This window comes from Plectropomus leopardus, chromosome 19 (genome assembly GCF_008729295.1).
Source record: "Plectropomus leopardus isolate mb chromosome 19, YSFRI_Pleo_2.0, whole genome shotgun sequence".
NCBI classification, from domain to species: Eukaryota; Metazoa; Chordata; class Actinopteri; order Perciformes; family Serranidae; genus Plectropomus; species Plectropomus leopardus.
In genome coordinates this window covers 9159955-9185661 of record NC_056481.1, presented here as the reverse complement: position 1 = coordinate 9185661, position 25707 = coordinate 9159955, and the positions used below count along the sequence as shown (strand labels likewise).

Below are 25707 nucleotides of genomic sequence, written 5' to 3'. Positions count from 1 at the left end.
CCCGGGCTCAGTCTCACATAGCGAGCAGATCCCCTGGATTCCCCACCTCCAGAGGTTATTTGAACAGACTTTGCAGTTGCAGCCTGAGAGGTGAAATAGAGGAGAAGACAAGAGCAGAGAAGAGCGACTCACCTCAGACTGTGAATTACTGACGTAAAGGATGCGTTAGCCTAGATCCCCGGTTGTGCCCGTGCATGCCCGTTTCCTTAACGGATTAGAGGCGAGCTGTAAGAGGAGGCTATGCCATGGCAGAAGTTGAGAGGACAGGCAGGCAGCGGCACGCAGGCGGAGCAGCAGCAGCGGCGGCAGTAGTTGGAGTAGTTGTTGCACATCTGCGTCCTCTGATCCAGTGGCGCGAGGTTCCTCTAAGCCCCAGTCAGAGTCAACACTCCCCCTTCTCCTTTTCCTCCTTTCCACCCGCTCTCCTCTGTTCCCCTTCTCCTTTCTCCGCACGGTGTCGGCAGGGGCTCACACTCACTCACACATGCATACACACACACTCACACAGGCACACACACACACACTCACTCACACACAGTGGCTGAACTCCGGACGCCTCAGCGACAGAGCCCACGCAGGCAAAATATCCCCATCGTGCCGCCGCAGTTCTCCTCTCTGGCTTTCTCCTCTTTTCTGCGTGTGCATCTGAGTGTGTGTATAGAGAGAGAGAGAGACAGACAGAGAGAGAGAGGTAGAGAGATTAAACAAGAGGGGGAGGGAGCATGGGAGAGAGAGAGCAGAGGGAGAGAGGGAAGGTTGCAGTGGAGAAAGTGCAGCTCCAGTTTTGGCTACATCTGGCAGGTTCATGCATCATCCCTTTATCTCATCATCAGTTAAAGCAGTTTTATCAGCGACCTCACTTCCTTGGAGACCATATGCTCATCAAAACTTGCTTTGCTGTCTTTGTCAGGAGTAAAAGAATTCAATTCCAACTTCGAATGGATCTGTGTGTGCACTATTCCCTCACAGCTCTGCAGATCGTCATGCCATCGTTTGTCAATCTTTGTGCACCGCTGTGTCTTTAATTCATCCGTGTGTCTCCATAGAGTGACGCCCGTCATGTATTGTCAACCTTGAGAGTTTCACCACAAGTCCATTCACCTTCTGTCGTCTCAGTTTCCTCTCAGCTCTTTTCTTTGTGTGGGAAGAAGATTCCATCTGCTTGGTCCGCCTCTTCCGAGTTTGTTTGCCTGATCTCATCTCGGCTTTTTATCCATCTGTCATGAGCTAGTTAGCAGTTAACACCGTTTGTGCAGAAGACCTTTTTTCCATCTGGGAATGTGCATTTTCCTCTTAGACTTAATTGGATTTGCGATGAACCATTGTAGCACTCAATGAACAAAATAAGGAGGGATGGGGATAGCACTCTTGGTGAGACCTTGATCACGTTAAAGTGGAGCTGTATTATATGCCTGGTTGGATGTTTTCGCAGCCACAGCTCACCCTCACTCTCTCACAGGGAAACCCCTCGTTCTGCTTTAAGCCTCAGGTACCATGGTAATGAGCTGCAGCTCTGCAGACGGCAGCTGCTCCTACTGTGTGTGTTTTTGCATTTAAGTTTGTGTCTTAGTATATGAGCTTTTTTTCTCATACCTTTTATTTACCAGTGAGCCAACCTACAAACAACACAAAGCTTAATGCATATGGTAAAGATTAGAAAACTCATTCACCATTCAAAACCTAGGCCTGTCACAATAAGTGCATTGCCGACTTATTCAGGTCAGAAAATATTATCGGCCGTGTCCATATAATGTTTGATATTGGCTTGAGTGTATATGAGTGTTTGTTCAGATAATGATAGCAGAAACAGAAACAGCAGGGTTATTCCAACCATTATAAGATCTGGGCAGCACCTAAGCACTATGAACTGAATAGAAACTATGCTGAGTCCTGTTTTTTTAAACAGTATTTTTATAGGGTTTTTTTCAATATATCAGATATTTAATAAAAATAAAATAGCCTTGACAGCAAAAATCGTATTCCAGAAAATGAAAAGGCAGGCCAAAAACAAACCAAAAGAAAAAAATATATAAAAAAACAAAACATAATTAAAATAGAGGTGAACACAAATATCACTGAAATTACAATGTAAAGAAATCTATATGATAACATTGGCTACAATACTTTATATGTATATTTCCAGCTCCTTATCAACATCTTGTTGACTTGTTTCAAAAAGTCCTTGAAGCTCCCCCAGATATTTAAAAAAACTGCCAGCTTTCCTTCTGTAATATATCAGTTTTTCCATCCCAACATATGTTGATGAATCCTTAATATATTGTTTTGTAGTCTGTTTGTTTACATCTTTCAATCCTATAGCTATTGCTCTCTTAGCTTTTAAGATACACAAGCCCATTAGCCCATGGTTACCCCTCTTGGTAATAAAATCACATGGATAACCACGTCAAGAACCTCCCTTCAAAAATATTGGGGTTACAGTTCTACAGTTTTTATGGTGTCATATGTGTTCTTAAAATCCAATTTTATTGATGCAGCTTTAACCTTGTGTCAATTGTTTGTGTTTGAGCCTTTAGACATGCCTCAGACCATTCATTCCTCCTCTGAATAAACTCCTGTAAGTCTAGCGTCCAGCTGTTAAATATATCTTCTGAGGACCGGTGACATGTCTATGAACATTTTTCTAGAACAGCGATACCGCTGAGTCATGTTTTGCTGTTATTTCGGCTCTCTACCTTCTGTGTCGGAGTTTCACCGTGGGCGGGGCCAAGGTCCTCCATGCACGCACTCAGGTGGTAGATCAGGTCGTCCACATTTCCAAAGATCAGTGGCTTGATACCCGGCTCCTCCAGTCCGCAAGTCGGCTTGGGCAAGATACTGAACCTCACATTGTGCCATCGGTTTATTTCCTGTGTGTGTGTATGTGTGTAACTGAGTAGCAGATGGCACCTTGAATGCTCTCGGCCATCAGTGTATGAATGTGTGTGTGTGTGTGTGTGTGTGTGTGTGTGTGTGTGTGTGTGTGTGTGTGTGTGTGTGTGTGTGTGTGTGTGTGTGTGTGTGTGTGTGTGTGTGTGAATGGTTGAATGTGACATGTAGTAATAGCATGTTGAGTGGTTTTAATGCTTGTAAAATTTTATATGAGTGCAAAGCCATTTGCTATTAAATATTACTTATATTTTATTTATTCAGGATATTTTAATTTTTTGTCATTTCCATTTTAGATTCATTCAAGAGCACTTCATTGCTCTCTGAAAGGGTGTGCTTGCGTTGTTATGCTATTTTATTGTAATTACATCAGTGGCATAAAATAGTCTTAAAATGACACTAATACTGTTTATCGCAATCATTTATGGGACATTATATTGTCCACCAAAAGTAGTTAAAGTGGCAAGCCTACTCAGAGTAGAGGTTTGTTAACTGGCATTTATGTTAAAAATTAAATTCCTTCATCAAAAGTGGAAAAAGTGATGCACAGTAGTATCAGCACATTATCTGTATCGTCAGAAATTGGTTTTAAAATTGGCCAGTATGCTGATTTCTGACATTTTTTTATTGACAAAACATCAGCCCCAATTTGAAGTATTTTTCTTATTATTAATACATAACTAATGTGGAGACTGATGATGTCATTGTTCTATAGCCAGTATTGTGCAATCAACTTTACTTCATAAAAATAAGAAAAAGCAAAAACCTTGTCCATTTCTCTTTTAGCTCTTGTAAAGATTCCAATTATGTCAGGATCATTTAAAAAAAACAACAACATTTTAACCTCATGTGGCAATCAGCTTTAATCTATTCAAGGCCATTAGCTTTCAGATACCAACTAAGATGGAACCACAGTGCAGTCATCTGTTGATTAATAAAATCAAGCTTTCTTGTAATAAAATTTCTAACTTACTTCTTTTTCATAAGCCACTTCTCATTATTACATCTTGTTTATGCCACTTTTTATTATGTTGTTTCTCATTAGTTATATTCCCATACTGATCTGAAAATGTTATTCCTTTTTTTTCTCTGTTGGCTCATTCCTTATTATTAGATAATTTTTCATCTCTGAAATATTTTCTGATTATTCTAAAATCTGGTTTGCTTTTATGAGGCCTTTTTTTTGCTGTCACAGTTATTTTTTAATTCAGCAATTTGTAGCTGGTGTGAAACAAATTTAGAACACAGGCTATCTGTCATATTTGAGACCTAAAATGGTTGAATGGTAATTATGAAGTTTACAGCAAGCATGTCGGTATGAAAAAGTTGTAATGCTTATGTATGATAGCAGCTGTCTAGATAAGATGGAAGCTAGACATTGAGAGCAAAATCTGCTCCAAATACTGTACCATATTCAGTCCAGTTGATGATCATGTTTTGGACTTTTACTTCTATCTCAATACTCGCTGGACAAAATTTTAAAAAGGTGCCTTAGATAATTGGTCTGTTGAAAAACAATGTTCAAACCTATAGATCAGTATTTTAAATGACAAATACCATTTCCATCAGGCTTAATTACATTGAGATGTGTATTAAATTGACATCTGAAAGGTTCTATTATTTTAGCTATGTTAGGAAAGCATATATCACCAGATGGAACAAAGCTATATAATACTATACAGATAATAAATTGTGGAAAATTAAGGATGTTGTTCCCAAACATGTTCTAGTCTTAGTAGTATATCTTAAAAATAATAGATATGAATAAGGTAATTCTTAACTCTTTGAAACTTGAGCAAATTGGCTTGATTTTAATTTTTCAAAAAAGGCAATGAGCAACAAAAAGAGAAATGACCCAGAAATTTGCAAGAAATTAGTTAAAAGTATTTATTACTTATTATTATTTATTAAATTACATGAAAATTAAGTAAGAAATGTAAAAGAAAACATATTTAAAAATTTATAATAATTTGGGATATAATTTTATATCTGTAATTATGGTCATTTTAAAAGTATTTTTCTCTAGCTTTTTCTAAAATAATTTTCAAAATCTACTCATTTGTGGAAAAAAAATCAAAGCTACTTATTGCCTTTTTCCCATGTTTTTGAAAGAACTTGTGTCAATTTGCCCATGGTTTAAAGGGTTAAATATTTGTGAAAGACATCTGAAAGCAAGGAAAGTGATGTCGCTCCATGGTTAAAAAGGGTCAACTCTTAAAATCACAAGAGTTGAGCTATGCCTTTATGACTTTTATATTCCATACAAAAGAGTAGAAGCAAAAGAAACTGATAAGCAACCTAAAAAAGGAAATAATAATGCGAATTGTTTCTCTTAAAATACAATAAGTGTCAGTGTCCTCAAGCTAATGCTGAAAAACAAAACAAACATATGATTGACAGCACTGACTGCTAAATATACAGACTCAGTTGCAGCCAGCAGGACGGCTGATCCAGCTGTGGGAGAAAGTGATAAAACATCTTGGTGAATGAAAGGGGAGAAAAGGGGAGATGTGACTGAATTACAGCTGAGTCTCAGGTTCACTTCACACATAAATCCATTAGACCTCCTTCCCTTGTTTATCACCGTCTCACTGCGTCACAGCTCCTGCAGCCAAGCTCTTTATGACATGTGAATAACCCAAAGTTTTGTTGGTCTTTGCTCGTCGTCTCATCTCGCCTCTCTACAACGTGACATAAAATACCCCTGCTTTCTGACTGACTGACTGCGCCTTCGAGGTGCTGAACACCGCACTCACACTCACAAACACAGTTTTATGAGACCGGCTTCTTGTTTCGGAGTGACAGTAACACATCTGCTTCACAGCCTTGTTATTGCTCTGCTAGGCAACGGCAGGCTGCAGGTTTGACACAGGTGAAAGCTGAATAATGTTTGTAAAGATTTGACCTTGGAACAGCTCGGTGCTTGGCAAAGGGTGTAGATATGAACCCAGGGTTAATGGCATTTGTTTAATGGATAGAACTCCTCTGGGAGGTGATGTCTACTGTATGCTGGGTTGGAATGGGCTTTGCTGTTTTCTTTTATTGGAATCTGCTCAGAGATGTGCTTGTGTAAGCAAACAGCTTTTCAGATGGATAAACCGGTGGCAGTGGACAAGGCACTGGAGTGACTCTCGTCTATTGATTTCATTACCTCAAAGCCAGGCCCTCAGGGGACTCCTATTTGATGTCCTTGTCCCCCTGGATGTATGCTAAAATCTCTGCTGTGGTTAAAGGACGATGCAAACCCAGACCTCCATTTTTGCTGCTGCTGAATTTCACAAAGTGTCTCTACTGTCACCATCAAACACAAGCAGAATAGCAAAGAAATCTTGCAAAAATATTTCCTAAGAATAAGATGACCTTGACTGTAAGACGGCTGCCTCGTTTGTGGAAACAGACTTTTTTTAAACTCTTATCTTGTTTTTATAAAGAAAATCATATTAAATAATGATAATTAGAAAATGGAATAAAACATGGTAGGCTTTTGTCTTTTACATCTTTTAAATTAAGTCATGCAGTGCATTTACATGACATAAAAAACCTGTTTATGGTTTTTTGAGTATTTCATTTATGTGTTTGAGCATGTAAACAGCATATTCCATTTAATGAGAAACCTGAATATGCTAGCTGGAGTGCTCAGAAAAAACTGAGATATATACACTGAATGTGAACAACCTGATTTCTCTGTGCTCATGTAAAAACCATATCTCCAAAACGATCATAATCACGATAAATCCCATAAATGTTTTTTTGCATGTCCATGTAACTGCAGTCATATTTTCAATATCTTTTAGATGAAATTGTTGCATTTAAATAAAACAAAATGCATTTACTTGTATTTATTATTTCATAATGTGACAAATATTGGCATGTCAAATGTTAAAGGCATTCGATCAGAATTGCCCACAATCCAGGGGAAGTTGTTTTTCATCAAGTTGATCACATAGTGCTGATAAAACAGTAGCTTCTCTCTGAAGTCTGAAGGCAGGAGCTGGACAAGACTTGTCTTGCGTCACAGCGGTAGTCCATTAAGGCCCTTTCAGACAACACACATTTAGAGCTGAGTTGTGCGCACCCTTTGCTTGATGCACCAAAAAGCCAGCGTGGCCCAAGCCATTGGAATCAATGGCCTTCAGAGCGCACTGGTGGCATTTACACGTTGTTTCTGAAAGGGCCATTACGCTGCATCATCCACACCAGCTAGAGGCTAGCTTTGAAGTCGGTGACAGGTAATATCAGCTCTTTTGGCGATTTCCAAGGCCTTCAGCTCAGTTACGGCTCTGGTAATGGGCATTGCATTGGGAAAATAGGCTAGCTGTGAGGGACGATGGTTCGCTTTAGTCAGGATGGGAACAGTCATTTTACCGATATTTAGCGCCATCTGTTGTTGTGAACATATGTTGTAGTAGTAGTAGTAGTAGTAGCAGTAGTAGTAGTAGTAGCAGTAGTAGTAGTAGTAGCAGTAGTAGTAGTAGCATTTTGTCATTGACCTCCATTTAATCTGATCTAATCTTCTTTTTTAACTGCTAGAGTCACCCCCGGCTGGCTTCACTTTTCAAGAGTGTTGTGTTTCCTGATAACCTTTTGATCAGACGTGACAAGTTATTTCATTAAAGAGCCCGACCGATAATGGATTTTTAAGATGCATGCCGATACCAATATTTGGAAGTAAAAAATCCCAATATTGAAATATCCGCTGATATTCTATCCATCATTATGTAGAAGCTCCATTCTGATGCTTTTTTTATGCACTCTTTCACCATATTCACCTCTAAAAACTTTTTTTTTTTTTTAACTTTTTGGATTAATTACGAAATGTGACGTTAAAAAAAATTGGTTCTTAGTAATTAGTATTACTCTTAGAAACACAATACTCTACAACTGCTATCGTTAAAAATGCATTGACTAGAGTTGCAAAAATACTTAAAAAGTGATTTTGATCAAAGATATTATTTTTGAGGTCTTTAATGCATGAATGGAATGACATTATTTGAAATGGGGATTTCTGTTATCTGTCTCTATTTATATTATATTTTTATCTACATAAAGCAATTACCCTCCTTCCATACACTTGAGACAAATATATGGAGGCAGAATATATTACAGTTTAACTAGAAACTTTATTATCACAAATGACCTCAGTACACTGTCACAGTGAACTTATTTGAGAATTTAATTGTTATGAATTATATAGATTATAATTACAAATTACTTCTGGCATCTTTTTTTGGATTATGTCATGTGAAAAAAAAAACTTTGCATATCAGTGCATGTGAAACAACATATACCAATACCGATATATATCTGTGAGAGGCCAATATTGGTTGATGAAATTAGTTGAAAGTCTCAATCGGGCTCTAATTCATCATAAAACAACTGTCATCTTACATGGGAAGTTGTGATGAAATCCAATAATGTTTTGCGTCATTATTGCATTACTGGTGCTTGATTGATCACATAATCGTTTTACATCCTCTTGAATTATATTTCAATGGTCACGTACCTTCTGTGGTTTTAGCACAGTGTTGTTATGAACTAGTGTTCTTCTCACTGTCACCTTTAATGCTGCTTTTTGGCAGGTCTGCTGTCACACTCATGTCAAACTGCTAATTGGTGTTATTGGTCATTTGTAAAAAAAAGAACCCTACATTAACATAATAAATAATCTAATATACCTAAGCACCTAAACTACTGATTCCCAGATTACATACGTATGTACCTTTCGTTTTAGTAGCCACTCCAATCTTTCCCCTCAGCTCCTGAGTGCATTCATCCACACAGAGTGCATTAGAGTGTTGAGTGTCATAGCTGTATGGAACCGAATTACTAGATGGTGAAGAGAGCTGTCAGTTTATTGTAGCTTAGATCTCTCAGCAATCATGAAAGAGAAAGGGAAGATGTTGTGTGCGTGTGTGTGTGTGTATTTCAGCTGACAGGCTGATATGATGTGTCTGCTGCACTGCCCCAGCAAGTCTCTGAGTGAGAAGCAAAGCTGAAAATGTGCCTTGCAGATACGTCGGCGAGAGCCTGTCCCCATCTGCTGCAGTCTTTTGGTCTTTTATCAAACGTATATGGAAAGATGGCTCTTAAGTCGGTCCAAAAAAAAGCATCCAGAGTATAAAGCGGGTTAAAAGTGAAGTTCAGCACAAGTTTGCTTGTCATGCAAGTTATATGAGGAGGGATATAATGTGAAAATTTGATAGATAGGATGAAAGATGATAGAAGGTGCCTGCACTTTGTTTTGAGCAGTGGTATCATCAGCTAACTCTGTGGCCTGTCTCCAATCACAAAATTTTAAGCTGAATGTGACCATAGACTGAATATAATGAAATGACAGCTCCCCCAAATTGAAATTCATTTTTCCCAAAGATGGTTTCTGTTATTTTAGGTAGTTCTCATCACATTGATTTAAGTTCAAGTGTTTCTTTTTCTTTTTTTCTTTTTCAGTTTTAATTAGTTATTTGATTTAGGGCTAGGCAATATGGTCTATAAATAATATTTTTAGGCTCTGTTCCGAGACTCAAGAAATATCTAATTTTTTTTTAAAATGAGATAAAATACAGAACTACTAAACAAACTGTAGTTGCAGTAAAGTTAAATGGAGTAACTACTGCTGTTTAATAGAGTTAAATATTGCACTGTGACCATGCTATCAGTTAAATAATGTACTGTTGGAATAATGTTAAACAAAGTACCATTATGTTAAAATTAAATAAACTACTGTTGGAATAGTTTCAAATAAACTACTGTTTAGTTAAATGATGTACTGTTATAATAAAATTGAATAAGGTACCCCTTATAATAAAGGTAAATGAAGCACTGTTATCTACAATTCTACAATTTCATTTAGCAGACGCTTTTATCCAAAGCGACGTACAAATTGTTATTGTTATGATAAAAGTTAAATAAAGTATTGGTATAATAAAGTTAATCTACTGTTACAATATTGCTGAATAAAGTACTGCAATGTTAAAATGAAATAAACTAGTTTCAACAATGTTAAATAAAGGACTGTTTTGATAAAAGCTAAATAATGTACTGTTATAATAAAGTTAAATGAAGTGCTGTTATATTGAAGTTAAAGTACTGTTACAATAAATAAATTTAAATTAAATCCTCCTATCATACAAGTTAAGTAAATTAGCATTCAAATTAAATCAAACTACTTTGACAATAAAATTAAATAAACTATAATAAAGATAGATAAAGCCCTGGTATTATTAAGTGAAATAAGGTACTTTTATAAAGTTATATGAAGGACTGTTATAAAAATGTTAAATAAAGTACTGTTATACTACAGTTTTTTTCTGAAGCACACAACTCCATCAGACATATTTTTGCATTGTTTTTGTTCAGTGGGAGGAAATGGAGAAGTGTTGTCCATCTTTATATATACGGTTTTGATCTGTATTAGCTGTCTGGACATTGTGTTATAGCCTCAAGACTTGATGACACATTATTGACCCGGTCCCCCTCATGCTCCAGTCCATCCCCACACATTGCCACACCAGGCGGGCAATAGTTGGAGACATCTATTTCCTTTCCAGCAACTGATGTATGATTGACATTGGATACGCAGAGATTTCTTTTTTTGAGAAAGTGGCCTTGGCTGAATGGAGTTTCCTGTGTAAATGAAGGCGTCTGTTCATGGAAGTATAATGCTTTGATGTATTAGAGTGTGAAAGTGCTTTCTCAAGCTTGTCTAAGTTGGGTGCTGTCTGAATGAATGGCATAACAGGTCACTTTCATGGCTGGCTGCCCAGGTTTTTCTGTGCTTATTATTTATCCCGATGTATTCTGAAGTGTTTATCTGGACGTCACAATGCATAACGGCAAATTCTGCTGAAGAAGAAAATGAAGTGTGAATGGTTTCAGCTGGCCTCGAACAGGTCCTCCACTCGTTCCCATTGGCTGACCTGCCTGCCTGACACCTTGTTGGCCCGATGTTGGAGCCAAGTGGGCTCGCTGTTGAATCCTGCAGCAGTGGCCAAGTGCCTCGCATGTGTCAGCGCTGTCTCCCTTTGACAGGCCCGTGTGAAAAGTGCTCAAGTGCTGACGCCTTTCCAGCCTCTCTGTTCTTTGACGGCGCTGTTCGTGTGTGTGTGTGTGTGTGTGTGTGCAGGGAAAAAAGAGGTGGGCTGATGTATTTACTCCTCTTAATAATGGGATTTTAGAACAACTGCAGTGTCCTGTCTGTCCTGTCTCGAGTCCTGTCTTATGGAACTCGTAGAAGCCGATCAGTGCTTTGACTGACATTAATATCGGATTTAATATTGTGTATAATTGTGCGTACTGTTATGTTATATTCTGATAGTCCGCAGGGCTCACAATCACCAGAGACCCCAGGATACAATTTTATCACGGTACTTAAGTCACAATACAGTATTGTTGCTGTTGTTGCTTAAACATTTTGTGATATTCCGAGTATTCCATTAAAAAATTGCAATTTATTACCTTTTCACAACTTTAATTATAACCCTCAAGGAAAACATTATCAACATCTGTTTTATCAAATAAAATTTTCACTCTGCTCATCTCACTTTAATAAGTTTTAGTGAAGCAAAATGTATCAAATGGACTGAAAAAGAAGTTGAAAGTTAAATTTATATTTTAAATATTAATAGTTTATATAATAAAAAACAAAATTTAAACCTGGTGATACAATATTGCCATGCAAAATACTGCGGCATTGAATGAGTACTGTGCTGAATCAATATTTATCTCCCATCCCATATCGTCTGTCTGCTGATATCTGTAACATTTTAACTTATTAGGTAAGTTTAGACTTTGACTGTTATCATTTATTGTAGCAATTTTTAGCAAGTTATCCACAAAGTTTAATGACAATATATGAACATACCTACATATTCTCAATACATTAGTTGAACCATTCACTCAAACTATGTAGCATAAATTGAGTGAATAAATCAATTCCAGCTTAATTATTCTGAAAATATGTAGTTTTATTTGTCACATTTACTCTATAGATCATCATAGAAATCACTCATCACTCATAGAAACATCTACAGAGCAAGCTAAACAATTACATTGTTTAATCTCAATCAATAAGCTATGCATTTGCCATGTCATGATATATATTAATAAATTTAAAAATATGTTTTGATTTGAGTGAATTCTAATTTTAAAAATATATACATAAATTGACAGTTTGTGTTTGTGTATTCTCTTACACTTTAAATGTTAATCCACAGATAGTTCATGCATTTTTATATATTTTTTTGTCGCTCCCTACTAGGTTTTTTTTTTTCAAACTGTTAATGCTGTTTTACATTTTCATTTGAATTCTCTTTAGAAAAACACCTTTGTTGAAATTTTTGAAATGCAGTGCTTTCTCTAAGGAAAATTGAAGAGAATGCAAATTGAGATCTTTTTAAGATGTCATTGTGTGATCTTGGTTGCCTCTGCCAGCAAAACCCATCATCCCAGTGTAAATGCTTCACGCACTCAAAGCCTCCATGACTTAGCAGTGTGGATCGCTTGTTTTTGCATAGTGTCTTCTTCCCTCTCTGATTGAATGGCATTGTGAGCATGTGAGGCTTTCTTTGTGCTTGTGTAATTTCCGCTGTAATGAGACAGCATATTTCATATTTCATCAGGCCTGGAGCTAATAGAGAGAGAGAGAGGGAGTCATTTTTGTCCCTTTTGGTCATCCCCCTCCTCCTCAACATCTTTCTCCATCCGCCTGTGTCAGTTTTCTCTCCTCCAGAGACGGGCGGAGACTCTCAGTCTACATCTCTCTAGAGACCGACGTGCCATTTCCCCACTGGCTTAATTAGAGGCTTAAAACAATGCTCTGTTTATGGGGCAACCCTTCACTACTAGAGCAAACATCAATTTTTGCTTCTCTGCTGTCAGGCGCTAAAGTGAGATGAATTATCAGAGAGATGCGAGCTACAGAGCAGCGTATGATGGATCTGGCCCTGCCCTCTAATCACCGCTTTTTCATTTCCGCTAAGATTCTGCCTCATTTGCCCTCGAGCTTAAGATGGATATGGAGGGAGGGTATTCGGAAATCTGCAGCTTCTGGACACCGTGATAGATATCAATAGTAAAGTTTCTGTTTATTGTTGTTTAGCCTGAGAAATTGTCTGGGTAGATAAATGCCTGAGATTGATGACAGCTCAAGTGGTGGGCCATTAGATGATTGACTTCCGTAAACATCTCGAGCATTTTTTTGTCCTGTCCTTCAGGCGCTTCATCATCTCCAATAGAAGCTCAATGGCCAATCTATAAGATTTGCCACTTTGTTCATGTCCCCCTGGATCTCTTCATGACAAACACTTAATAGGGCACTCTATTGGGCTTAGAAAGTTGCAATATCAGACACTTATTTAGCATCATTTTGCAGGATTGCTAACAAGTTTAATGTTTTACAACTGAAATTTATTTGTTTCTCTCTCTGTCAGACACAAAGGAGCATTAGATTATGAGATTTTTAGCAAAAGGAAGTGTATAAAAGGGATGTTGACAATGAAAGAATCGTTTAATTCTAACCTGACAATAAGAATTTTGACTGCTTAATACTGTCAGTTAAACAGACAAAAATATATACTAAATATAAAGTACTGGTGCTATAGGGGGAGATGATGAGGCAGCAGAGGCTCCTGCAGCCCAGGACAGAGTTGCACAACTCCAACAGGGCAAAGTTCCCGGGAGGCGACACCCCTCAACAAGCTAATGACCTAAAGCAGAGGTGGACAGCTATATGAGACGATTTTGAGGCCGCCTCTTTAAAGTCTGAGATTTGAATCATCAGTTGGAGACCCCTAAGTCGACTGAGATTGCTTCAAGTTGAGCAGTTTTTGTTATTTTTTGCAGCTGCGTATATGATGCAGTGGCACAGTGGAGGAAGAGACTCTGCACCATGGGCACCGAGATAACATTATCTTCTGTCTTCTGCTTAGAAGTGGTGAATTTACAGCTCACAGCAGCTTAATATGACCCAGTCTCTGGCTTTTGCTCAATATCTTGTGTCTGTTGTAAAAATGTTGTTGTGCACATCCAATGCGCCATTTGCGCCGTTAGCATGTTTACGTGAATGTCGCTGTCACACTGAACATCCTGCTGGACCCCTTCAGATTTTAAAACTTCATATGGAATAAAAACGAATTGTTGATTAATAATATTGAACAACCAAGAACAGAAAAAAAATCTAGGGAAAACTGTATTTATAATTAACATAATCACATATTTAAAATTATGTTGCAGAATAATTTAACAATTTTAAGCACAATTTTTGCTTATCTTATATGCTTTAAAAAAACCTTTCTTTTTCTTCTTTTTACTTTTTACTAATATCTCGCTAATTTTTTGGCCATTTCTTCTTTCTCTGCTCATCGCCGCCTTCTTGTGTCTTTGAATGAAATCGAACCAATTTTCTCAGATATCAAAGGGTTAAACAAGTCATTTTGTGAGGGGTTGTGACATTAAATATTTATCCATTTTACAGACATCTCTTTAACAATGTAAGTCAATGGGGAAAAAACTTTGTGGGCCACAGGGCATCAGGGGAAAGACTTGGTAGTTGTAATTTCAAGTGTATGATGAACATTAGAGCCTCACACAGCTGTTAACATGGTTTGACATTTTAAGTCTTGTTTATTTCTCTTTGATGGGTATCAGGTGTCACGTTCTGTCTACTGGCACATTTTCCATCACAGATGAAGAAATTCTTTCACACAATCAAACTTTAAGTAACCTTGTATATTCAAAGCAATAAAAGGAGTCATGTTAGTATTCCTTAACCTTTTTCTTTCTTTATCTTTTGTCTTTGTTTTGTTTTTTTGTTGTTGTCAGGTAGGCAGCAAAAGGAGTACTTTCTGATCCTCTCTCTGTACTACCATTCTTCTCTGCAGCTTTTGAGCGTGTCACATACCTCCGCCGCCCACACCAAAATAAGAATTGATAGGCCCGTTTATGACTAGTGAGGAAGAGACTTCTTTTTTTTTTTCCTTCGCTGAACCCTTCTTTTCTTCGCCTGCTTTATTTGATTTCCTACCATCCTTTCTCTCTGCTTGAAAAAACATAAAATAAAAAAAATGTGTTGTCATGGTTACACCACAGGGGTTTATCCCAGCGATAAAAGTGGAGAGATGAGCCATGAGAGGACAGGCTGGCCTTTGAATTCTTCTGGTTCACTCCAGACACCGCTGGTCACTGTGATGGACCTGTGGAGTCAGCTGCATGACAGCGAAGGCTATCACGCCGTGCTACTTTGCACTTATCATCTTAGAGCCGCAGACCCCAGAGCAGCACACCTGAACCTTTCCATTTTCCGTCATGCCCCCACATCTCTATTTCTCACATTAGCCCTTAACAGCTGGTGTGGCATGTGTTCCTGTTCCGCATTTAGATCTTAATCGTTGCACAGTGAAACATCTGAATCCCTTTTCGGGGAGAGATTTTCTGTCTGTATCCTCCACTCTGAAACCTGGTCAAGCCGGGAATATGGCAGCTAGACCCTTCACCTGTATTTAATATGCCATCAGGATTTACCAACTGACCCCGCAGCCTCTAGCAGCAATTACATTTGTTTGTAAGATTCATTCATGAGCAGCACATCACAGCAAAAAATCAATAGTAACACTGGCGTACGTACGCTTGTGTTGTTGGCAGTCTTGATTGAACGCTGGGAATAAGCTGAAGGGGCTTATGCTACTGTAAGCAGAATTGGAGCCTTATGGCAAGTCCCGCACTGAGGCTTACAGCTTGTAGAGTTTGCTCTGAAGGCTCCTTCTCTTGGGGATTCATTCACAGCTGAAGAGAGAAAGAATGAACGAGCGTGGGATACCCTCCAGCTGATCTAGTCTGCGTGGGGAAGGAGGTGCTGCAGCAGACGCCAATGACTTCTAAAGACTGCTGCCTGCTTTGAAGCCCTTGCTCCTTTTATTAATAAAATGACTGCCCAAAGTGAAGGGGATTGCAGCAGCCAGTGCCCATCCCCTCACACCAGTTAGACTCCTGGATCTGGGAAATTAAGAGTTTGAATGAAGAAAGATGGTTTTGACATCCTCAAACGAGCCTTTGAATAATGGTTCTTCTGCCAGGGAGCTATACGTCAAATCTTCCCCAGTTTGACCACTAACCTACCTTTATCAGTACCAGAGGTTTTTTGTTCTGCAGATCAGAGAATAAGACGTTACAGAAGTGTGACAGAACCCGCCTCTTTACACACTCAATACACACTTGTCTCTTTGGTGCTTTCTAATCAGGCTCTGTCTAAATTTGTTCTCCATCTTTTAATGCTGAAGAACTGAGGCTTACATGCCCTCACAGATGAAAGAGTCTTGCCCTGTGTGCTTTAGAAAAACATTTCCATATTAATATAACATGAGTCAGGCTGGTTTCTGTGAAGCATTACTGAGAGGGAAGTGAAGCAGTCATCAGCTCCACGCAGCATAACAAAGAAAAAGTGAAGGGAAGATAAATAATAGATGTTTGCATTAGTGATTATAAGGTGATTTTTTTACATAGTTATGGGCAATATATTGATATTATATCAATATCGCAATATGAGACTTGATATCCTCTTAGATTTTGAATATAGTAACATCCATTCCCATAGAAATTAACAGTAACAATTTAAGTCTCAAAAATAAATATTTGCAGTGAGTGTGTCACACCAACAAAATGACGTTCTTAATCACCCAGCCAAATTTGAAATATTAATAACATTGGCAAGTACATAAAAGTAGGTTTCAAATTGTGAAAAATGAGTATTATTCTCTCCTCTGAGATGCTGGGGCTTGTCTTCGAAGGAGCTGAAAGTACGTCACGGTTACTAGAACCGCTAGAGTTCGTAGCATTGTATTATGTATTGTTATCATCACGTTCACCCTGTGTGTGAGCTGTGAATTCAGTCCTCTTTGCTTTTTCAGTCTAAAATATACATGAATAAACAAGTCTGCTTAATGCCACAATCCTATAAACAAAAGTAGAATAGCCCTCATTTACTACCTTCCAGTCGTTTTAGCCCAAATGTAGCTACCTCGTCTGTTGGCAGTTGCTGCTCACTGCTGTCGGTGTGCGCTTTGTGCTGATGTTAGCTGCTGCTAGTAGCTGAACAAGAGTCTGTCGCGAGATTATGTTAAGCATGGCTGCAGTCCGTCATCGATTTTCAGCAAGTCTTTTCGAACATTTTCTAACAATTTTAAAAAAACGAAATCACTTTTTTGCTTTAACAGGACATTAAGCTTTGTCTTAAGATATTTTAGTGTTACATACTGTAAAACCAAGCTAACAGTGACCACTACGACATCAGCAGAACAACAAGAACAGAACTGAAGAGGGGGTCAGGTGAGGGAAGAGTGTGTGCGTGTGCGTGTGCGTGTGCGTGTGCGTGTGCGTGTGCGTGTGTGTGTGTGTGTGTGTGTGTGTGTGTGCGCGTGTTCAGCATTGTTTCTGCTCCGCTGTGTTTTGGCGGGTCAGGCCTAATTACAGCTCAAGGAGAGGTTCTCCAGTGAAACAGAATGCCTTGTGATGATTAACTACCATGAAGCAGCTGAGTTATATCTGTCGCATGAGGGCTGCATTAACAGAGTCCTCACTTCACTGAGATAGTCCCTGTCTAGATTAAACACCCAACCAGGGGTTTGTTCAGGTCATTAGCCACGGAATGATACTTGTGGAAAAGGTGCTGGCATTATTTTAACCAATTCTCACTGCTGCTCAAAATAAACGTCCACTTTGCTCAAAGTCATTCTGTTTTTCAGATGGCAGGAAAACAAGTAAACTTTCCACTTCTTTAAAGTGTGTATCAAGGCTGCCTTGTGCATCTGTCATTTTTAAAGACAGTCAAAGTTTGAAATAAATCAATTTTAAAATTTGTCTTTAAAGAGATATCAAATTAAAAAACTTTACTTAGTCTTATTTGTGTCTTCACTCTGAAATATCAGTTTCCAATAAGACTTTGTTTTTGTTATCTCTAGTTAAATATGTATGTGTATAATACAGACAGTCACCTGTAAGGCATCTCAATGCTTATCAGACGTTAGACTTTTTAATCTGGATGTGCTCTCATGCATCCTCTGACAAAGCAGTTTTAATTACTTTCTCTTATCTTTGCTACATTTTCTTTGATCAGCTAGTTGAGGTAAAACTATGTGCGCATATTTCAGTAATAATATGTATTTTTTTCTTCAAAGTATTTATGCAAATCTTATAACTTATTGTTTAGATTTATTTTTAATTAGCAATACATATTTGTTAGTCCAGGGCATACACTTACAGCACCATCTCTCTTCCATCTGCGTCTTTCTTTTGCTCTAGTATGAGTCTCTTGGTAGCTGATAATCATGATTCTCTGTATTAAGTCTGTTCTTGAATCATTTATTCCTGTGAATTTCTCACACAACCTAGCTGTCAGGCTTAAAGGGACAGTTCACTCCAAAATCAAAAACAAATATTTTTCCTCTTTACTGCTAGTGCCATGTATTGGTGTAGATTGTTTTGATGTGAATTGTAGAGTGGTATAGAAATGTCTGCCTTCTCATATTATGGAACTAGATGCATGATTCGTTTGGTGGGTATAGTTTGGTAGAGAGAGAGAAATAGTTCCCATATGAAATCGCTCACACGAAGGTCTGTGGATTACTTTGAGTCATGATTTCTTGAAAGAGACACTGCTGTTCAGTTTTTCAGATGAATTTTTTGGCTCTCTGAGCACCACAAGCCGAGTGCCATCTAGTTCCATTATGTTAAAGAGAAGGCAGACATTTGGGCCAATATCTCCAACACTCTGCAACTTAGCACCAAAACAATCTAGATTAATAAATAGCACAACAGGTAAGAGGAAAATATGTATGTTTTGATTTGGGCGGTGAACTGTCCCTTTAAACAGTATGTACTCGATCCAGTCCAGTTAAGCACTCAAGCAGGGCCCCTCTGAAATCTATCGATACACCCCCAGTTTTCTCTCCCAGTTCTGTTCTGCATGTCTCGGCCTTTGTCCAAACACCCTCACTGACAGCGGCGACCTCTCTCCACCCAGCCTACCAGCCATTTGCCTTCCCTTATCTGCTCTCCACAGCACATGCACGGCGTGCTAACCAGCGCCAGGATATCACACTGTAAAGTAAAGACAGCGCTTTAGGGACCTCACAGGCATTATAATCAGTGGAGACAAAGAGGTGGGGAGTGGAGGCCAACAGGTTAATGAGATCAGGCACTGAGCGAAAGCGCCTACCTTTTCAAACCTGGGAGGCCAGCCCGGCTTCAGCATTCAGATCCAATCAACTTAGCTAGTCAGTATCTATCAAAATCACAGGCGCAGAGTCAATCTATCCTCAGCCTTCAATTTGAACTTGATTGTGAAGTGAACATGCTTCTTTCTCTTCTCCAGGGAAGCTTCGTGGCCAGCATGACTGCCACACTGAGACAGATGGACGACTATCATTATGCTCATCTGATCAGCACCTTTGGCAAGATAAGGAGCGATGTGGTGGTGAGTACCCTTTACCAGTGTGTCCATGTCGACTAGATGAGACACTTGGGACTACATTGTCATGTAATAACTTACAGGCCATTAGCTCAGTATCATTTTTGCTCTGTCTTTCCTAGACATCAAACGTTAGATTAGATCTGTTAGGAAAATGTTTTTCCTCCACAATAAAGTATGAAATTGAATTTCTGTTAGTGCTCGCTTTCAGGCTGCTTCATGCACAGCATGCTCTTGATGATAGTAACTCCTAAGGGAAGCAGATCACTCATTGCAGCCAACAAGTTGTGGAGGAGGGATAAATCTCATTGATGTTATGGATTTCAGCTTTGAATAATTCCTCCCTTAAAGCGGTATTTCTCAAGTATGTGCTACCAGATTAGCGTTATGTTACTGTACTTTGACAAGTGGGGAAATCCCACTGTTTGCTTTTATCCCAGCAAACAACTTTTGAGCTTCATAGCAAGGTCAAGAATCTGGTTTATATAACAGGTGAAGCTTTATAATCCAAGTAGCAAGAGATTACAGCTACGGTTCCTGCACATACTACTTTTATTTTGTATTAAAGCTCAGGTAGGCAGTTTTTTTGTGACACTGGGCAAAAATACCATAATAAATTTTAAGCATATTTTAATTTATGTGAACTGAGAAGAACTCGACTTCTTCGCCTCCTCTTGGCTCTGTTTTCAGGTTTTTTGATAATCTAGCCCATGCAGAGATTTAGGCCAATAACGGGTCATTTCAGTGAAAGGGCTTTCCTATTTATGGTTTTATAATAGCAGATGTGGGTGCACATCCCTTCAGTGAAAGCCATATTCATTGGCAGAAAATCCTGCTGAAAAAAATGCTATTCCAATATTGATAACAACAGCACTGGAAAGCAACCCAAAAAGAGAAGACAGACTTATCAAAAAGAGAGGCTGAAAGAGAATCTGACACAGTCAAATAAACATGACATGAAACATGTCTTGATATTGGTAAAGTGTTGAGAAATGGAGGCAAAATGTTTCTAAAAATTAAATTTCTAAAAACATTCTGCTAAGCTGTGCCAAAGGCTCACATCTGTTGCTTCAAGTTCATGTTTATTTAGCTAACAGTAGCTGGTGTCAGTAATAACACTGGCCGTTATAGCTCACCTCATTTGGAGGAGAGCTGGTTCCAAAAAGGACCTCCAGTTTGCAGCTGCAGCCACCCAAATCCAGACAGCACAAACTTTAGTTCCATGGAACCGGACAGCCCCAACTCCTCACTGGATCAGCAAACTTTCTGTTGCTGCCATTACATGGGTACGACCCGGTGCAGCTGCTGGCAACCAGCCTGCTCTGACACCAGCGCTGGGGGATTTGCACAAGCCAAATTCAGGCAGCTATTGCCATTAGGGGTGTAATGATACACGTATTTATAACGAACCGTCACGGAGTACTTTCTTTTCGGTCCAGAGGTGGGCCGCGGTCCGTAAATATTCATAATAAATCATTTATAATATTAGAATGGCTAATGCACAGAATTGTTTTCATTCTGGAACTTAAAAATCTGAAAAGGGAGAAAGGCAAGTGGACAAGACAAAACAGTGTGTCGACATTGTTCAGTGGCATTTAGCTGTTCATCTGGCAACATGACAAACTTGCACGCGCATTTGAAAAGGCACCACCTGAGTGTGACTGTCACCACTGAAAGGAAAAAAACGAGTTGTTCAAACACTGCTCCCAAGAAGTATTTTATTTATTGGAGAGCTCAGTGGTTCTGAGTATTTCAGTAGTATTCTACTGTATTTTTATATATTTTATTTTGTATGTTTAATTTAGTTTTAAAACACTCGCTGAGTCACTGACAGCTGACCACTGTGTAACTGTCATGTATATCTAGATAAAATAATGTTCTTGATTAACAACGAGCAGTTTTTTTGCATTTTCCTCCTTAGCTGAGCATGACCTCAAAACCGAGGTACCTATCAAACCTTGATTTTTGTGTACCGTTACACTCCTAATAGCCATCAACTGAAGGTTTGTCTCCAAAGCTGGAGAGGCCTTGGGCTACCTTGTGAGCCAATTCTTGTCTGGTGTGGTCTGATAAATTGATAAATGGGAAGTTGTAGGCTGAGCGAAGGAGCTGTAGGCAACTCTACCAGGAATAAAATAAACCAATGTATGGGAAGCACGTGAATATGCCTCTGGTGGTCTGGGTGGGGCTACAGGTGGAGGGTGTATTTTCAGATTCTGGTTAACTGAATGGATGCCCCTGTGAGAATTTTTAGGCTTAGTAAGAATCCCACTTATTTGTGTTTATTGTTTTAATGGGCTTGTATATGCTAGCACTGTGATCAGTCTGAACATCAGTATTTATTAATCTACACTTTTTATCAAGGCATTAGTGATATTTTTCCAGCTGACTGTAAAAAGAAATCAACATGAATAGAACTCTAGTGACCTTCATGATTGTTACACAGGGGCTTGTTTGAGGCTGCCTGTCTAGTTCCCACAGCAGGATAAACAATCACTGTGATGAAGCAGGATCTTCCCACAGATATATTGTTCCTGAAGCTGGCGTGGGCCATATCCACATTTCAGAGCTGGCTGCAGCCCAGAGGACTTTGTTGTTTTGCAGTTGTTCTCTAAACACGCCACCGCAAAGCACAGGGATTCATCCAGGAGTGAAACCAGTGCCAGAAATAGATTTACATGCATATTTATGGTTTTGGTATTTAGCTGAAACTCATATTAAGAGAAAGCTATTGTAGGTGTGATGAAAAGAAAAAAGTTGATGACTTTAAGGAGGGAGAATTGTAAGTCATGTTAAGCTGAGCTTCTATTAGTAGTACAACTGAACCTAGTTATCAAGTTGTCATGTTTTGCTTTAATAGCTTATAATTATGTATTCAGTCGGTTAACTAAATATCTTAAGAATGGTTTTCCTGCTAGAAGTGAGACAGCTGTATTCTCATTGTTCTACAACATGTGAGGATTAAAAACACGCTGCATTATTGGTCTCAAGAGCCACTTGCAAAAGGAAAATATGAGTGTCACCTTGACCTTAAAAACTAATCTTAAAGCTGTTTCTGCCTGAAAGCCACAAACTCCCAACAGTTCATTTCAGATTGCTCTTATCTCAGAGGTGGGAAGAATAACAGTTTTCATTTTGAAAACTTTCTCTTTCTTGCAGGATTTCCTAATGGAAACATTTATCATGTTTAAAGATCTCATTGGGAAAAACGTCTACCCCTCAGACTGGGTCATAATGAACATGATGCAAAATAAGTAAGTACTGGACACACTCACGCACGCACATAAACACGCACATAAAGCATGCTCCTCTAAACTCCCTACACTGTTGTTGCTAAGGAACAGCAGTCAGGAGTGGGTAAGGATATTTTCTAATGTTTTTCTCTCCATGCAAATATCAGCACAAGGCCTCAGCAGTGGAGCAATCAGATGAGCAGTCAGCGCAGCCGCAAACAATCACATGAATTATAGATGCTCGGGTGTATACTGCCTGCTAATCTCCAAACTTAGTCTCAGCATCTCTTTACTTTGTTGCTTGTTGTGCTGCCATGGCCTTCTGTTTTATTAATGTGAACCTTGCCTGATTCCATTTTTGCTGGAAATATAAAAAGAGATGAAATGTGCTTTGCAGTTTAGGAGTTTAGTCAAGAGCTGTGCTTTTATGCACTTGTCAGATGAAGTTATATCCAAAAAAGGTATTTAAAGGTGCTTTTGTGGGTTTTTTTTCTTACTTCCATTTGTATCTTTTCAAAAGAGACATGTAGCAGAATGAGTTGTAGTGCTCTATTATGCAATGGCACAGCAACAGCTTTCGGTTGATAGCCTCATGTAAGTTTTTCGATTAAAAAAAGAAAGGAACCATCCGTGCATTATTGAAGCTGCTGGTGTGTTTTGAACCAAGGTCAAAGGTTCATGGTCAGTGTGAAATGTACATATTTGTTAAATGAGTTCAGTGATTTACCACTGCCTTGTTCAAATATGGCACTCACAATATCCAGAATGCAACTGAACCACCACCCTGTGAACAATTTGGGTGTGTTGAAGCGTTTAGCAGATGGACGATGATATTGGGGATCAAAAATAGTCAGAGTGATCACTAGTAACTGATGCCTTTTCGAATGTCAACCAGATGTTTTGCTCATTTTCATATTAATGTATTACATTTTTACTATAAGGAGTAGTATTAAATTAATATTGAATTCAATTTGCCCCGATATACTTTCACATCAGCGTCACCTGCATACAAGCTTCAGCAATGCGCATAAACACACTCCGACCAACTGACGCTGTCTCCATTTATAATGGAGCAGAGAAGGTTAAGCCCCTTTTACACTGCCTGTTCAAGGCGGGAATGTTGCACCCTTATTACCACTTGCTTTTCTGTAGAGAAGGTACGAATGAAGGGGCAGAGCTGCCTATCCTTGAAGCCAGCAGCGCAGGCAGTAACAATGCCAAAGCAATGTCTGTGAAGAAGGGATAGTTAGCAGGACGGGACAGGTGTAAGCTTTTGTCAATGTGTTATGTGTGTGAGCCACTGCTGGGAGTTTTCAAAAGCTGCATTTAGTAGTTGCCTAAAAGAAGAAGAAGAGAAACCAAAAATGTCCGTAAATTAATTGTGCATTGTGTATCACAACAGTCTAAAAAATATCATAGTATTTCTTTTGAAGCTGTATTACCCAGCCCTAGCTCGATCAGACGCTGACTCAAGTGACATCACTTTAGGCAGCATAGGTTTTCATACAGCTCCCTCTGGAGCCATAAAAGGCTTTATACAACTTTTCCACATTTGCAGAAGTTCTCCTAAAAATCTATAAACGGACTTTGATGTGTAAAATCGGGGGAGTTGAGATTGAACACCTAATTTGAAATAACAAGGCTTTTCACATTTCATCACAGTACCTGTAGGTGTATATTTTGGAGGGCTGCCTCAAAGTGGCCATTTACGGCAGGTGTAGAGCTCACAGAGGGAGCCGCTGGTAGACTGTGAGCTGTTTGACTTCCTGCCCACTCCTTCCAAAACCATTCCAACATCATCACCAGCGAGGATATTTGACTAGAGATTTTCATTGCTACTCAATTTTGATTCTATTGCTTTCATCAGTCCATTTGATTGCTACAAGCCAGATTCCTTTTGGATTTAACACCGTCGCCCCTAAAAACACCATCAACCACCTGGGTCACAATGCAAAGACACTGGTGATGACACTCCCCTGCGCCCTGCAGGTGTGCAAATCACATCTGTTCTGCTGTCGTCTGAGTTGCAGCATGGGGAGTAAAAACATGCTGTCCTGACCCTTAGAAGCCACAAACACGCACACGCAAACACGCATGCACACACACACACACACACACACACACAAACACACACATCAACAACACATGGTCTGACATTCATGCACTGGACTAACTAGCTTGTTCAAACACTCCACAGCCACTGTGATGCTGTATTTTTTAAAGCAGCTTCGGGGATGTGATGAGCATCTCTGAGCGCCCAGCAGTTCATCCTAAGATCATGCTTGTGGTGAATGAAATGTTTTATTTTTGACTCGTAGTCAAGAGGCAAATGTGTCATTTCTAATGCCCAGAAAGATCTTTCCTGATCGAGCCTTTTGACTTTTGTCTGCTTGCACTTGTTTATGACAGTCAGTCGATTAAATCTGCATTCCAGTCATTGCTTTCAGCCACTTGCTGGAGTTAAATCATTGTAAAACTCAATGAAAAATAAGCCTGTCAAACTCTGACTCATCACACAGTCTTAATACTTGAGCCCATTTGAATGCAGCAGGTTTTGACTTTGCGACCAATTAGCCAAACTCTTCTATTTTTTGTCATCTGTCAGAGTGTGTGTTTGATGGGGTTGTTTCCTGCTCCACACACTGAGAACCCAAGGTGACACGTTCATTCATCCCATGAGATGGCTATAAATGTTTTGCATTAAGGGCGTAAAATCTGTGGGTGTGCATCATGCTCTTTGATGCCAGAGCAGCAAAAACTGATTGAGCTTGAATGTCTCAGCGGCTGTAGTATGAGGACCTCCCCTCATATTTTTAATGCTGTGTTTGTGTCTGGTTTTGGTCATTATAAACTTGTAAAACTGGTCTGGCTGATATGGTCGTTATTGGATGTTTCTTCTTTACATTTTCAATAGACATGGAGCAAAGTTAGAACTCAAAAAAAGTAAAATATTTACTCTTTTTTTGTTTTGGTCCCAACAGTTCCTGAGAAAAATATTTGGGGTTGCACCAACAGACAGGTCTTCAGCTTAGTCATTCGTATCTTGGCGTTCTTATTTCGGCCTTATGGTTACACCCGTTGTATCATCAAAGCATAACTTTTCTTTAAGACTGGGTCTCAGTGAGATCTTAG

The 25707-nt window shown here is 39.0% G+C and overlaps 1 protein-coding gene across 3 annotated transcripts in view; it reads left to right on the top strand.

Moving 5' to 3' along the window:
* The window catches only part of dock1 (dedicator of cytokinesis 1), a 243383-nt gene that overhangs the window by 143230 nt on the left and 74446 nt on the right, over nucleotides 1-25707 (top strand). For all 3 annotated transcript variants that reach the window (XM_042508036.1, XM_042508037.1, XM_042508035.1), the window contains 2 exons: nucleotides 19247-19348; nucleotides 22502-22596. In XM_042508036.1, coding sequence (XP_042363970.1) covers nucleotides 19247-19348; nucleotides 22502-22596 — 197 coding nt within the window. The remainder of the gene's footprint in view (nucleotides 1-19246; nucleotides 19349-22501; nucleotides 22597-25707) is intronic.